The sequence below is a fragment of the Sinocyclocheilus grahami genome, unplaced genomic scaffold (assembly GCF_001515645.1).
Source record: "Sinocyclocheilus grahami isolate Dianchi unplaced genomic scaffold, SAMN03320097.WGS_v1.1 scaffold712.1, whole genome shotgun sequence".
Classification (NCBI taxonomy): domain Eukaryota; kingdom Metazoa; phylum Chordata; class Actinopteri; order Cypriniformes; family Cyprinidae; genus Sinocyclocheilus; species Sinocyclocheilus grahami.
Window position 1 is genome coordinate 793,764 of NW_015505891.1, and position 15,875 is coordinate 809,638.

The 15,875-nt window shown below is 41.1% G+C and overlaps 1 protein-coding gene across 1 annotated transcript in view; it reads left to right on the plus strand.

The window, feature by feature from the left end:
• Window positions 1-1,494: 1,494 nt before the first annotated feature.
• Window positions 1,495-15,875, plus strand: part of LOC107560140 (signal-induced proliferation-associated 1-like protein 3) — a 31,698-nt gene continuing 17,317 nt past the window's right edge. Inside the window, exons 1-8 of the mRNA XM_016244224.1 lie at window positions 1,495-3,083; window positions 6,621-6,751; window positions 7,900-8,088; window positions 8,241-8,415; window positions 9,358-9,461; window positions 10,991-11,148; window positions 11,301-11,886; window positions 11,992-12,266. Of these exons, the coding sequence (XP_016099710.1) occupies window positions 1,721-3,083; window positions 6,621-6,751; window positions 7,900-8,088; window positions 8,241-8,415; window positions 9,358-9,461; window positions 10,991-11,148; window positions 11,301-11,886; window positions 11,992-12,266 (2,981 nt within the window). The 5' untranslated portion in view covers window positions 1,495-1,720. The remainder of the gene's footprint in view (window positions 3,084-6,620; window positions 6,752-7,899; window positions 8,089-8,240; window positions 8,416-9,357; window positions 9,462-10,990; window positions 11,149-11,300; window positions 11,887-11,991; window positions 12,267-15,875) is intronic.

Consider the following 15,875-nt stretch of genomic DNA (forward strand, 5'->3'; position numbering starts at 1 on the left):
GGACAGATATATCATACATTCCCATTACTGTAGCCTCCTTATCACTACAAGAGAGACAAGCTGTGGTTGTGTAATCTAATATTTGGATGGATGGAATGTGACTGAAGAGATAGAGATGGGGAGAGACAATAAAAAGGGAGATAACGTGAAGTTGCACAGAGGAACAGGCGATGCTGAGTGGCTTTTCATAGTCATTGAGTCAGTGAAGCCTGATTCAATCTGACTTTCATATTAAAGCGATTCACTGGGATTCAGATTCCCTCTCGTTCTCCGGCCTGGATTCCTTCACCACAAAGGCTGTCAGATTTCCTCTCTTCCAGCTCCTCTGTTTGCTCTGCTTCTGCCTCTGCCTAGTATCATGTCTTTTTGTTTTCTTCTTGTCCTTTGACTTTCTGTCAGTTTCGTTTTGTCTTTTGTTCACGACAAGGGATGAAGCATGTGGAGAGACCCAGGAACTCGAGGAGCTTTTCTCTCTGTCACTAAGTTTGAGTGTCTCATTCAAAATCTAGAGTGCATTACAATCCTATGCTTCACCATTCTCCGTTAAGCCTGTAAAACAGTCTACCTCATTATACACTCAGCAGCTCCCATCAGTAATACAGCACAGAGTCCTTATGTAACCTTTTGTATGCAGCTGAATGTGGGCAGAATCTTAATCTTACTTTCTAAGTCAGCTATTTCTCAGATAATTGGATGCTTTACCTTGTTGACCCAATGACTCCATCTGTCATACTTGTCAGGGTTTTCATGGCTGCTAAATCAGTCAGCACCTGTCAGAGAAGCAAGGTGTGCGGTCATATAGGTGTTACTTAATATTTCACATTTTCAGATTTTGGGTTTGCTCCTTTACATCCGAAATCAAGATTACACTGAGTGACCATTAGGCAACAATATTGAAGGGCTAACTGCTAGGTAGCATGTACAACTAGGTGTTATAGTTATTTGCTTAGAGGTTTTGGTAAATGCTTCTGTTGACTGTATATTTACACAGTTCATCATTATATACCAACAGTATAGACACTGAAATATGGATACGAGAGGAGAGATGAGTCTGTGGTGCTTTGCAAAGTTATATTTCTGGCTTTAATACAGAATATCTGCCAGGAAGAGGAATAGAGATTAGCCTTAAAAGAGTATGAGAAATCCACATCTGAAATCCTCTCACCTCACTTCCTCTCTCTTCTACCAGCCTGTTTTTTCTTGTCTCTCTTTTTCATCCTACTCCTCTTTTCTTATTTTAGTTTCAGTCAGCTTTTTCTGCATTTTCCTCTCAAAACTGCTATTCCCTTGAGCAAAATAGCATCACAATATTAGGAAAAAGGTCTACGAGTGGTAGGGGCTCCAAAGCGCTTAGAGTAAGTCGTATGCAAGGAAAGGAAAAAGATCCCAAACCCAAAAATCACAACTGAATGTTTTTCATTTGTTGTATGTAAGTAACCGGATTAAATGAATCATACCAAATTACTCTTTGTTTCTTGCCTTTTTGCAGGTCTATGATTTAAGTGGCTTTTGAGCTTCCAGACTGGTCCAGAAGGATTAGGAAAGGTGAGTCCTTTCCTACCAAAAAAAATGAGTGTGGGAGGAAGAAGCAACAGCAGTGTGGAGCTTGTCCATCTCTCCTCCCTCTCACTGAACACCAGCAGTCTCGATCCAGGATGCTCTCTCCCCTGCGACCAGTGCCCTCATTTTTGGCCGTGAGACTACAGTGGGCTCCATAAACATGTACAGAGACACAGGGGTGTGTGCCACCCCTCTCTCTCAAGCTCTTCCTCCACCCCACCTCCGTCTACCCCTCTATAATGGCCACTCTTCCATGGTCGATCCAGCCCCGTCCCGTGTCTCCGTGCCCAAAATGGGGGTTCGAGCTCGGATTGCTGAGTGGCCTCCTCGCAGGGCACTTTCACGAGAATCGCTGCTCGAGAATGGCCAGGGCAGTCATCCGGATGACCTCAACAGTGAGGATGGGCTTACACATGGAGGTGAGACCAGGTTACCACAGGGAGGTACCAGAGACGATGACTTCCTTGAATCAGGTCAAACGAGAGCTCCATGCTCACCACAGAGATTTCGGACTTCTGGGTTCGCTCCACTCCGACAGCGCTCCAACAGCGAGATTACATTAAGTGAGCAAGATGAAGCAGAGGTCGAAGGCCGTTTGTTTCGGGAATATGGCAGTACCTCTTCCATCAATGTACAGGCTGTGCCTGAGCAAAGCTTCTTTGACATGCTCAGCCAGTTTCAACAGGAGCGACCAGACCAGCGTAGCACAGCCCCCGCCAAGCTTGGAGAGCTGCTTGGTGCTTCTTTAGAGGGACCCCCCTCACACGCCTTCTTGTCGACACCTCGGCCCGATGACCGCCCAGAGAATTGTGTACGCAAAAAGAGTGGTGGCACGGAGTCGTCTCTTGGCACCTCCTCCTTATTCCGCAAACTCCGCAGCTCCAGCCGGGGAGAAACAGAGACTCCACGAGGTGACTCGGATGACACACGACTCCCCGAGACAATGTCTTCCATACCCTGGGTATGTGTGCGGAGTTTTGCCCACTTTGACATTCAGAGCGTTCTGTTTGACTTGCACGAGGCGGCAGCTCGTCGCAGCTACGCCGCCCAGCGGCGAAACACAGCCACCGGAGCTTCAGCTGCTTCTTCGGCTGCTGTTTCTTTGGCAGTTTCTAGAGCTATTGCTCTGGGGGGAGTGGAGCCCAGCTTCTCCAGCACTGATGACCTCAGTGTCAGGGACCTATCGGAAGAATCAACCCCAGGACTGGAACATTCAGAGCAGGGTGGTTCAGCTAGCATTAACCCCAAATCTCAGCAACAGCTGTTGCTGAGCTGCCCACACTTCATCAATGAGACCGGAAGCTACAGGGAACGTAATGTCAGCTTCCTGAGCTCATGGGCAGAGCGAGGAGAGGCTGGCATCGTGGAGGCCCGGCTTCGTCCACGTTGCAGTAATGCCAGTGTGTCCAAACTGGAGGTACCGCCAGAGGTTCAAGCCACCAGGTTAGAGAGACTGCAGCAACACTGCATCGAGCATGTTGACCTGGGTGCCAGATACTACCATGAGCACTTCTATGGGAAAGGTAGGACTTTTATGATTTGTATGTAGATAAAGCAAACTGCTAGATCACAAGTTCCCTGTTTGTCAGTAATTCATTTTGGGCAGGTTGACTACATATATCAAGATATGCAATGCATCAGCATATCATAATTGGATTGCATTTGAAACCCAGTGTGTTTGCAGGATCAGTTTCAATCTCGCTTGTGTGGTTTACCTCATTTATGTTAAATGCAGCATCTCATTGAGGTGGCTCTGACCTCCGATTGTATCTACCTGCCCCCCCCTCAATTATACTCCTGTATTTAATGGTTTCCCTTCACTTAGGGTGTGTTCACACTTGTCATGTTTGGTTCGATTAAAACGAACTCTGGTGCGATTGCTTTGTTAGTGCTGTTCGTTTGAGTAAGTGTGAACGCTGCTATCTGAACCCTGGTGCGCACCAAACAAGCATACCTCTAAAAAGATGGGTCTCGGTTCGCTTCCAAACTAACTCTGGTGCGGTCCGAATGAAATATTAACGCAACATGGAGCAAATACTTCTAAACAAACCAAAAACAGGAAGTAATGACAAGATGCGACGCTATGCGACATGATTTGACGACACGGTGTAACCAAAACAAAATGAGCAGAGGGCAAACGTGGAGCAACGATGAGGTAAAGTGCCTTATATGAGCTCCTTGTGAGTTTGCAGGTGGTGAAAATAAAATTATATGTGCACGCAAGAATGAGCACGCTTAGTCCAGCAGACGGCATTAGGTGTGTTTGACTTAAAGCAGCGCTGAGCAGACCGATCGGTTAATGGATGTTTTGATATCATACACCCGCAGCGCCACTTTAAGTCTAACGAACCTTTTGTTTGGGGTGTTCGGTAAGTTCCGTCACGATATACACGTCATTCAAGCTGACCAATCAGGTTGTGAACATATCACTATGCCTTTAGTTTCGGAGTCTTTAGGTTCGCTGTCAAAAATGCCAATGTGAACACTAAGCGGACCAGGACCAAAAAGGTATCATTTTCCTTTTTGGTCTGGACCAAATGAACCAAACAAACTACAAGTGTGAACACACCCTTAGTCTCATTACAGGACAGGTCTTTGGGATTTACACTCTTAGAAAATTCTGTAAACCCAAGCTCAACCTGCAGTCCGTCCTTTGGAAGAGATTATCAAAGCATTCCACAATTATCAGTGGTTCTCACTATTAGCCAATAGAAGTACAAAATGGAGCTGAAGCTACTCTCCTACCACACATCTGCCTCCCAAATGTTAATCTCGCTAAAGGTCTTGCTTTCTAAAATGCCAATGTTATAAAAAAACCACAGTCAAAAAATAGCATGCTCGTCACCTCTTAGCCACATTAGATAAATCCTTGCAGACGTGGGGTTATCTGAATGCTCTAATTAGTTGTCTGTGTTTATTAAGTAGAGTTGGTGAGATAAAGGTTACCATTCCAGTAGTAATCTCTGTCATCCAGATTTTTTGGAAGTGTGTTTTGGTCTTGCTTTCTAAAATGCCAATGTTATAAAACCCACAATGTCAAAAAATAGCATGCTCGTCACCTCTTAGCCACATTAGATAAATCCTTGCAGACGTGGGGTTATCTGAATGCTCTAATTAGTTGTCTGTGTTTATTAAGTAGAGTTGGTGAGATAAAGGTTACCATTCCAGTAGTAATCTCTGTCATCCAGATTTTTTGGAAGTGTGTTTTCGGTGACCATGCTGCAAATCAGAAAGGGCATGCTGACTGGTTTTTATATTTTTAGATCTTAACTTACAACATAAACTAAGCAACAGTGCAAAATGCAACCTTCTTTGTGTGGGTGCACATAAAAATGTCCCATGTAATAGTTCTTGAAGGTGAAGTGTGTAATTTTTGCACCACAAGTAGCATTAAATACGAACACAAATAATTTTTGTACATTTTCTTCTTTTCATTTCTTCAATAGCTTATGCTGCCGCATTAGGCTGGTTGAGATGCTTGGTTAATTGGGATGTTTCGATAGCACCACAGTCTTAATACCTGTTGGGAAAATCAACCTATGATTGGCTTACTTGCAACTTACTTGCTTGTTAGCTGGGAAAGGAGAAAGTATTAAAAAAATTTAAATTACACTTTTCACCTTTAAGCCATGCTTTTCATTGTTGTCTGTTTTTCTTATTTGAGTGTTAAATGTTTAAGTTAATGAGGAAGGATTCCAGGCCACCAAGGTATTTTTCCTTGTGGAGCCAAGTACTTCTCGTTATCCGTTTACTTAATTTTCCAGTGTAGCGGCACCTTGTTTTAGATAGTGAAATACCTCTGCTTTGTCGGTGAGCCACTGAAGCAGTGTGTGTGGATGTGTGTTGGCGTGCCAGCCATACAGCGGTACTGACTTGGCATTCCTCGGTCAGGAAGGGCAACACTCTGCATAGTATCAAAATCTTTGCTGCGTTATTAAAAAGCCCATATCTGCATGCTCCTGAGACTTATAATTCTCTCAACTCAAGTTTCCTGAGCTTTCAGTATCCTCACAAAACAACCAAACTCATATCCTGTGCTGAGAAAAACTGGATGACAGTTTAAGGAAACATTAGTCCCAATGCCAACAGGAAATTAAGACTGGAAAATGTAAAGATATCACATTCACATGCTTATTCTAATGTAGTATTTTTGCACCCTGCTATAATCAGATCATATAATAGTAAATCATAGTCAAATATAGGAAACAAAAATTATTTCATGCAAAAAATAAACATATAGTGCAACATGCAGTCCAATTCGTGGATGAATTACATGATTAGTGTGGTCCTTTTTAAAACTGTTGTCAAATCAGACCAAAATGACCACAGGAGACATCCACCTGAATCATGAACTTGAATCACTTCCTCGGTGAGTCACTGATTACTCTTTCAAGCACAAACCACATGCTATGTGCAGCTTGAACTATGTTATGGTTATCTTTTGAAAGTAATGATAAAGTTCCAAACCAAAAAGTTTATAGAAACTTAAAATCTCTTAAATCGGTAACTGACTCTGTAGGCCTATATCATTTATGAATGTGTTGCCATAAACTGTAGATTTTAGAGTTCTGTTGTAATAAATAGTTTTTCAATTAAAAACCTGTTATAAAAATAGTATTGTTATTGTTTAGCACGATTCACAAATTCGGATCTTCAAGGTTTATGTGCTCCGCTGCTAAAAGCTGTAGGAAACGCAGGAGAATGATAAATTCCTTCATTCTCAAAAGCATGTGCAGTATTGTATTAGTGACTTTGTCTATGGTTTTCTATTAGATTTGAATGCTCACAGTACCTACAGGAAGTTCTATAGCCACCATGACCTAGATTTGTAGTTTCCCTTACAAATCCCTCCTTTGTCCCGTGTACTTCCCTCCATCTCTCATCCTTCATATCAACTTCCACTTTTCTCCTATCCATTGTCTTCACCTCATTAATTATTTTCTTTTCTTCTATATTCTCATTTTCTGTAATAATGGTATTAATCTGTTTTTTTTTATATCCTCTCTCTATTTTTATTTCTCTCTCTCTCTCTCTCTCTCTCTCTCTCTCTGCCCCCACAGAGCACTGGAACTACTTTGGTACCGATGAGAAGCTGGGGCCCGTGGCTCTTAGCATTCGAAGAGAGAAACTGGATGATACCAAAGATTTAAAGGACCAGTACCAGTACCGCATCATTTTTCGCACTAGTGAGGTGTGTATGACACAAATATTTGTGCAAATAAAATTAATTAAACCTGGATCAGATCAGCTCACATAAACCCACGACAAGACAATTAATTTACCCACAAACACATAGTCTCCGTGGGCTTCTCTGGCCACTTTAATCTATCTTTTTGAGCATAATATTTAAGCATTTTGTTGTCTGTTCTCACTGCGATCTGATTAAATCTGTGGCTTGAGAGAGGTTAGGCACAGTAGGGAACAATGTAGAGATCCTGAGACCATTTTTACTTGGTTTGCTCATAATTCGAGACAAAAATTAATAAAATCATTTTGAGTACTTTGGGCTTCTGGATGCGTCTTTGCCATTTTTATAAACTTATAGGAGGGCGATACTAGTTCATGTCATGTTTACGTATCTATCCCATCAAATCTCATGTGTTACACTGTAGTTGAAAATCAATTCTGAGCATGTTTTGTGCCTTACATGCAAGACATTGCTGTAAAGAACATGCAGTCATGTTTGCTTAGTAATGGTGTGTTTGAAAAGTGCTGAGCTGTACTGGTATGACTGCTGCTCTGCTGGGTTTAGTCAGATTACATGGCTGCCTGGACACATCAAACTCACCCACTCTGAACAATGCAGTGTCTTCAGTTCGTTCACATTCGCACAGTCATTATTCTTACTATAGATGTGCTCATAACTCATTTCGAAATACCCTTGAACATGTGTAAACTGGTTCAAGAGCGTTATTTTGGTCAGAGGTTCGAGTTGAATGATTGAACTGTCCATGTGACCAGTCATACGACGTCTTAAGATGTGTGATTAATAGTACAAGAAACCGGAAACACAAGCCTCAAAAATAAAATATTTTAAGCTATCCAGGGTTTCCGCCTGTTTGGACTAATTTTACAGTAGCTAATGGCTTTAGCATTAGCGTGTGTGAGGTTGTGTCAGTTTGTGAGGTCCTGCAAGGCAATGAATCGGGGAGCAGTGGGGAAAGGATGCCACACAGTGGGCATTTCTGGACACCATTTTTCAGCCATTCTTTATCATTCTCATGCTCTGTCACATGCTCTCGGAGGATATTTGAGCAGTCATATGATGGTATTTGATGTTGTGTATGTGTGTGTGTGTCTGTGTGCTTCTCCCCACATGGTTTCCTGTGGCTGCTGCAGCTGGTCACGCTACGAGGAGCGATCCTGGAGGACGGGATTCTGTCCACAGCAAAGCACGGAACGGTTCGTGGTTTGCCTTTAAAGGAGGTTCTGGAGTATGTGCTGCCAGAACTTAGCGTGTCCTGCCTGCGAATGGCTCTCAGCACACCAAAGGTCACGGAGCAGCTTCTTAAAGTGGACGAGCAGGGGGTGAGTAAAGGATGACCCATCGGACACTACTTCCTGACTGATGAAAGTGTCAAAAGTCTAGCTTTAAGTTCTTTTAATAGTTCCCCAAAAATGAAAATAGCAGTGTACCTCATATTTGTTTGTGTGACTCTGCCACTGTGTGTGTCTTATAGCTCAGTCAGAAACACAAAGTGGGCATCCTGCTGTGTCGAGCGGGACAGAGCACTGAGGAGGAGATGTACAACAATGAAGAGGCTACGCCAGCCTTCACCGCCTTCCTGGAGCTGCTGGGAGAAACTGTGTGTCTGAGGGGTTTCAACAAATATGCTGCCCAGCTAGACACTAAAAGTGAGCAAGGCTTTCTGTCTCTTTTACACGTGTCATAAAAAGGCTCAGCATGATAAAGTGTCAAGCGATAAATCGCATCTCTTCCATGTTAATCAGAGTTCTTGTCCTAACCCACCGCGACCATCAAAAGCGTGGTGTGTAAATACATTTTGACAGTCTCTTGGTTACAATTGAGGCGTCACACTGGGTAGCTCCATGAATTCACAGTGAAATTTCATTGGTACAAAATCTTGCTCAGGACGGCTCAAACAAACAGACTGTAATTTAATTTGGTAGCACGGAAATTATACACGGCACTGTTTCATTTAACAACATTTTCAATGCTCATATCACACACACACACACATTTACTTGGATATCTAAATGGCGGCATTCCATAGACTTCTATTTTTTTTACATACAGCTAGTTATTACTAGCTTCAGCATAGTTTCAGCATTTTTACTATATATATGTGAGTAATTAAAACCAGAATAGATAACAGATCTGCTGTTGTTTACGCACACTCCATATCCAAAATCATGTAGGAACATCTTGATAGACACTGTATGCTATAATATAATGTACATTAGTATCCAAAAGTCTGAGATAACTAATAAAAAGGCTTCTGTTTTGCATTTTTCTGATATTTGTTATACTTATTACAAATTATATTATAAACCTGACTATTTAAGTGAAAAGTTGAATTAACACAATACAATTAATAATTTCATAATCTGGTATGGTTTGTTCCCCTGCTTTAATGACAGCAGCATGAACTCTGTGTAAAACCTGATGGTCATGTTCTCCAGTATATATATATATATATATGTATATGTGTATACACAGACACATTCATTTTAATTTGTGGTTAAACTGTTATACCATATTTTCAGTGCGGTACATTGACATTGCCACTGCACATTGTCTTTACAATGATTAATATTCATGTGTATGTTTAACAGCTGACTCAACTGGAACACACTCACTGTATACAACCTATCAGGACTACGAGATCATGTTTCACGTGTCCACCATGCTTCCATACATGCCCAACAATCCTCAACAGGTAAGACACACACACACATGCACGTCAGTACATCCAAGAGCCTGTATAGAACCGACATGACCCAACTTATCCTGACACATCCCTCCCCATCTCTCTCACCTGAACAAACTCAGAATGTCTTGCACATTGTTCACATGCTATTCATTTTCTTTGCTCATATTCAGCAGTGTGTTTGTGGTGGGTACTGCATGTGGAATGCTAGTAAAGTTTATAGAGCGGCAGCAGTAAATCCAGTGGAAATTCAGCAGCTTTTTTTCACACAACACAAGTGGCCACAGCTTCTGGACATCCACTCTCAGAGTCTATTTTATAAATTTTTTTGTTACATGTGGTTATGAAGGAATTGCTTGCTCTCTTTCTTTTTCTGTTTGTTATTGTCAAGTTCTCCCGCTGTTTTTATATGCACTGGCGTATGAATCAGAGCAGGGTGTGGTTTTCTACTGATTTCCATACTGTTGATTACGTTACAGTAATGTGGCATCTTCTGCCCTCAGGAAGTTTCATGTGCATGCATATGCGTCAACAGCTTTGCAGCGAAAACATTCTTCTAACTTGCGTAGTGTGATGTGCATCTGAGTGAAATAGTGTATTAAGTGGGAAATAATGTAGGGAAAGACTTATTTAATTTTTAGAAAAAAATTTTTTTGTAACTTTTGAATTGTTAATCATTATTGCTGTTATTTTTATGTATCACATATTATGTATTATGTTACTTATTTTACTTTTTTTGGTAAAGTTTTGTAAAATGTTGTCGCACTTTGAATATAAGAAAGGCACATTACAAATAAAATGCATTTATTATTATTACTCTATTATTACTTAATTTTTTAAGTTTTTTTTTTTAAGTAATATTATTTTGTTTGAGTTTTGCTGCCTGTGCTGATATAGTTATGTCAGCAACAAAGAAAACTACTTCTATGGAGGGAAAAAAATTATATTTGCCTTTTATAAAATGTTCGCAATTTAAACCAGGGACATATATTATTTGTATCATATAATATATATAGTTACCAATTAAAAGTAGCATTTTTAGTTTTTCACCATCAAAATTACAATCATTTTTAACAGTGAACTTTGGCAAATCCAGTGAGTACATTTTCATCTAAAAATATCTATTTTTCAAATAAAAATACTATATCAGGCCCGGGACCTTGTAAATATGACTTTCTGTCCAGATGGACAGATTAAAAAAAAAAAAACTGTGTATCCTCACTCCCAGTATAAATTCAGCCAATCAGAGTAGAGCTTGTCAGATCAAGAAAGCACTTTTCAGTTTAATGTGCAATATGCAACAGACAGTCAGTAAATGTGGCCAGTCTGAAAGAATCCACCTAGCAGCCGTCTAGAACACCTAGCAACCACATAACCTCTGACAACAACTCGGAACACCTTAGCAACCTTGTAGCAACATCCCTGCAAACATCTACAACAATGTGGCAGCATTTTCTAAAAGTAAAAATATAGTCGAGTTTTTGTTTTGTTTTTTGCATTGAGATTCTGATTTGCTCTTCCTTTCATTTCTCTCACAGCTCCTGAGGAAGAGGCACATAGGAAATGATATAGTCACGATTATATTCCAGGAGCCGGGAGCCCTACCGTTCACTCCACAGAATATTCGCTCTCACTTCCAGCACGTGTTCGTCATTGTCCGTGTGCACAACCCTTGCTCTGACAACACCTGCTACAGGTTGGCCTTGTTTCCATAGCAACCTTTGCTAAGAACAGTATTGCATGTTGGCCTGTAGCTGATTACTGAGATATGTTATGAACATGTAGCTCAGTGAGGAAAAACTGTGCTGGGATTGGTTGAAATAAGTAATCAGCTCTTTTTTCCTATAGTGTGGCAGTGACCCGCATGAAGGACGTCCCTCCATTTGGTCCGCCACTACCTTCAAGTGGCTTGACGTTCCGTGACCCAGCTGCCTTCCGTGCTTTCCTGCTGGCCAAGATCATCAATGCAGAGAATGCTGCGCACAAATCAGAGAAGTTCCATGCCATGGCAACCCGCACACGCCAAGGATACCTGCGGGACCTGGCGGAGAACTGCATTTCCACTACGCCACTCGACACGGCTGGCAAGCTGAACAATCTCATCTCTCTGGCCTCCAAACGCAAGGAACGCATCCGGGCACGGGAAGGAACGGAAATGGGTGCCTTAGGGGCGCTTGTTTGGCGCGTATTTGCGCAGGACTTCAGTGGCGGAGGCACCGAGCTTCCCTGTGCTCTAGCCATCTCCAACGAGTACATTGTCCTGGCGGACTGCTCCACCAAAGAGGTGATATTTAACTGTTTCTGTGCTGATGTGATTGGTTGGACAGCAGAGAGACTGGCACTGAAGATTTTCTATGGCAGAGGAGACCACGTTGCCTTACGGGTACCAGAGGGCAGTGCACAAGATATCAGAGAGGTGGTGCAGAGACTTAAGGTAAGGTACTGATACAACATACATGGACAGTCAATTAATTGGTTTGCATTATGGGATATGACATTTATAGTCTCTAATATCCTGTCTGTGTTTTTTTCCTTGCAGGCATTGACTATAGGTTGTGAGACAGTTGATATGACGTTACGACGTAATGGTTTAGGCCAGCTTGGTTTCCATGTGCGTCTGGCCGGAACTGTGTCTGAAGTGGAGGAATACGGCTTTGCTTGGCAGGCGGGTCTCCGGCAGGGTAGCCGTTTGGTAGAAATCTGCAAAGTTGCCGCTGTGATGCTCTCCCACGAGCAGATGATCGACCTACTGCGGACTTCGGTCACCGTAAAAGTGGTCATTATTCCACCTTTTGAAGAGGGAAGGGCCCGCAGGTGAGGCTTTTGGGAAATTGCGCTTATTCTTTTAGTTTGACGCCATTTTGAAATCTAGACGGCTGCTGTTTGAGAAATCAGATGCTGTTATTATTTAGCAAATCTCAAAATGAATATCCATTTTTCATACTGTACATAAATATTGTGATGCCAACATTTACTGCTAGCATTTAAAAAGATTGGCTTTAGATTCCTGTTTTATTTTTTCATTTATTTAGACAAAACAGTATACATTTTTAAATCTGCTGTTTATCAGTTATCAGCCATAACATGAAATGTAAAACAGGATCCAATGGATCCAAACATAATTCTAAAGAAATATAAGGTAACACTTTACAAAATCAAAAGTTGTATTTGTTAACATTAGTTAATGCACTGTAAACTAACATGAACAAACCATGATTAATAAATACTGTAACAAATGTATTGTTCATGTTAGTTAATACATTAACTAATGTTAACAAATGACACCTTATTGTTAAGTGTTACCAAATATAATTATGGATGCAGCATAATAATGGAAATATTGATCCAAGCATATATAGTGTTGATGCAAATAGTTAAACACAATGGTGATGCATTGTTAAGAGGTTTCCAATTAGAAAACCATGGTCCAGGTCAGAACCACAAATCATTTCTCATATGTATTTCATTTATATATCTTTTTTATAGCCTGTTCCTGTACATACCCTGAAAAAACGTTTTAATTGGTTTATTTAAAAATTCGTTGAGCAAGCCATAATACCATATAATTGTTCTTGCAGTAATTTGGGTTATTTCATTTCATATACTACAAATTCGCTTCTGAATCAGTTTAAGGTATGATTGTTTGGACATTTGCTGGGAAGGAATTGTAGAGATTGGACCTCTTGGAACTTTAATTGAATACCACTGCAGAGGAGATTTTGATCAGAATGTTAGATAGCTCTTGTGACTCCATTAAATTCATTCCGCTTTGATAAATCATTAATGGAGAACACCATAAAAGACTGTCGGACTCCAGCCTGTCTCATAGTCTAGAGACAAGAGCGTCGACTGCTTTCTTCATTCAGTGTACTGTTGCCTATGATGTTCCAGAGATCCAGAGAGCATCAAATTCATTACGTCTGTTTGTGCGGATGGTTTTAAAAATGCCAGATATACAGTACAGTGCAGCCCAGGTAAATTCCTGTGCAATCCTGGAATCCTTTTCTTTGGAAAAAGACAGAAAACATAAAATATAAATCCTGTCAGTGTTTTCACTTTCACAGAATAGACATTCTCTGACAGATGAAGGCAGGAAACTCAACTCAGCAAAAGTCATTCTGTACAGAAAACCGCAGCTTTAAGCTTAAAATCTGGGCAACAGCACATTTCAGATCTGACAGGGCTGTTGTTATTGGGTTTTTTTGCACTTTGCAGTTTGCACCCCTCTGGAGACCCATTCTCGTTTTGGAAAGATTAATGACGAGCCTCGTGGCAGAATTAATGCTGCTTGTTATAAATGCCCGCCGGCCGGAACCCCGCTGACATAATTCAAAGATTCAGTTTCACTGTTTTTATAGGTGATACAAAAAACACTACATGTATCTTCAAACAGGAGGGAAAAAGCTTTTGTTTCTCTCACTCGTATGTACCTCCTCTTTGTCTGATGCAACAAACACACACACACCCGTGCGCGCGTGCACATACACACACACAGGCACTCACCAGATTTTGAGAACGTTGGCAGACGCCTCAGTTCTCAGGGGAACAGTGAGTGGGAGTGTTAGAGAGAGGGACAGAGAAAGAGAGTGTTAGGAGAGGAGAGGAGAGAGGGATGGAACAGTTTACAAATGAAAACAGTGATTATATGAAGCCTCAATTTTGCTGCATCGAAAAGGTATGTATGCAGGCGCATCTAGACTTCTAAACTTCATATTTTGGCCTTCAAAATGCAATTTTTTACATTTATATTCTTAATGCACATTGTGTTTCATATCACATGTTTGACAGTTTAGCGGCGCATGACTCTGAACTTTCTTCTGAGTGGCTGCTGTTAGGGGCTAATTACTCAGCAGTGTGTTTGATTGCGTGTTAGCGGGACATGTGTTCGCCGTTGTGGTTAAATTACGCAAGTAAACTCCTTCTCTTTCGCGCACACATGCATCCCAACACCTCCCAACCCACACTGTGCCGTGGAACGAAAGAGCGTGTTAATTGCATGCTTCGACATGCTTGTCTTTCCGTCATTCTATCTGTTTCGTTTTCCCTCCTCTGTTTGTATCTCTTTCCCTCTCAGCGGCCCAGCCTCTGTTTGTCGAGGAGTGCCAGGGGAGCAGATTGCATGAGACTAAAGCCTGGAATCTGTGAAAAAGGGGCTATAAATAAATAAAGGGGGTTTAATTAAGAATGTGTTCGGCGTGAGGCTGACAGGGAACGGGCGGCGTGTTTGGCATGCAGGGAAAGAATATAAAGACGGTAGATGCTGAGGCATGTGTGAGCGCCTCCTCGCTCGGAAACAAAGTGGGAGGAACACCCCATTGAATTATAATGCAAACATTTTTATTAGTGGTCTCAGACTTTAGGGCATCTTTGTAGGTGGCAGGTTTAAATAAACATGAGTTATACCAGTACAGTTGATAGTTAGTATTACGTTTGCATCTTCTGTCTCTATCTGTCCTCTATACATTCTCAGCGTGTTGGTGTAGTCAGTCAGGGCTAGTTTCTGTGCCCTTGTGGTCTTCAGAAGAGAGTTTTTTGCTGTATTAGATGCGCTGTGGAGTCTGGTGTGTTTTCCACTCTCTCCCTCCTCCTCTCGCTCTCCTCCTTCCTTCCTTTTGTCTTATTTTGGCTTTCTGACTCTCGGTTTGTCTGTCTTTTTCTCCCTCCCTGTGGATGGAGGATAATAATAGGTAGCAGCATACAATAAAGATGATTATGTATGAAATATAGATGTCAAGGGGCAGAAGGTGCTACTAGAGTAAAGGTTGGAATATCAGGTGAATTGTGAGACTTTGGTTATTTTTGCTAGTAGCTGGATGGGTAGGATAGCCAGGATAGCAGTGCTTTAATGGACTTCCTGGTCTTGTAACTATACACTACTGGTAAGATTTTTTTAGTTTTAATGTTTATAAAAGAAGCCTCTTAAGCTCACCAAGGATGCATTGATTTGATCAAAAAACAGTAATATTGTGAAATCTTATGACTGTTTTAAAATGTAATGTATTCCTGTGATGCCAGAGCTAAATTTCCAGCAGCCGTTACTCCAGTCTACAGTGTCACATGATCCTTCAGAAATCATTCTACTATAATTTTTTTTATTTTCTTTGTGGAAACCGTTACTTTTTTTTTCTAGATTCTTTGATGAAAAGATAGTTTTCTTGAAATAGACGTTTTTTGTAACATTATAGATGTTTTTATCATCACTTTTAATAAATTGAATGCATCTTTGCTGAATAAAAGAACTGAACCTCAGCTTTTGAAACGGTACTATTAGTTTTGAATGATTTTGTCAGGAGAGTAAATGACCCTCTCTGCTTACAAACTAAATGGGGGTAGATGAGATTGATAAAGTTGATGTTTAGAATAAAGTCAAATAAAAGGACGGCTACCTTGACATGAGTCCTTGTTTGAAAGTGCTGACGGGGG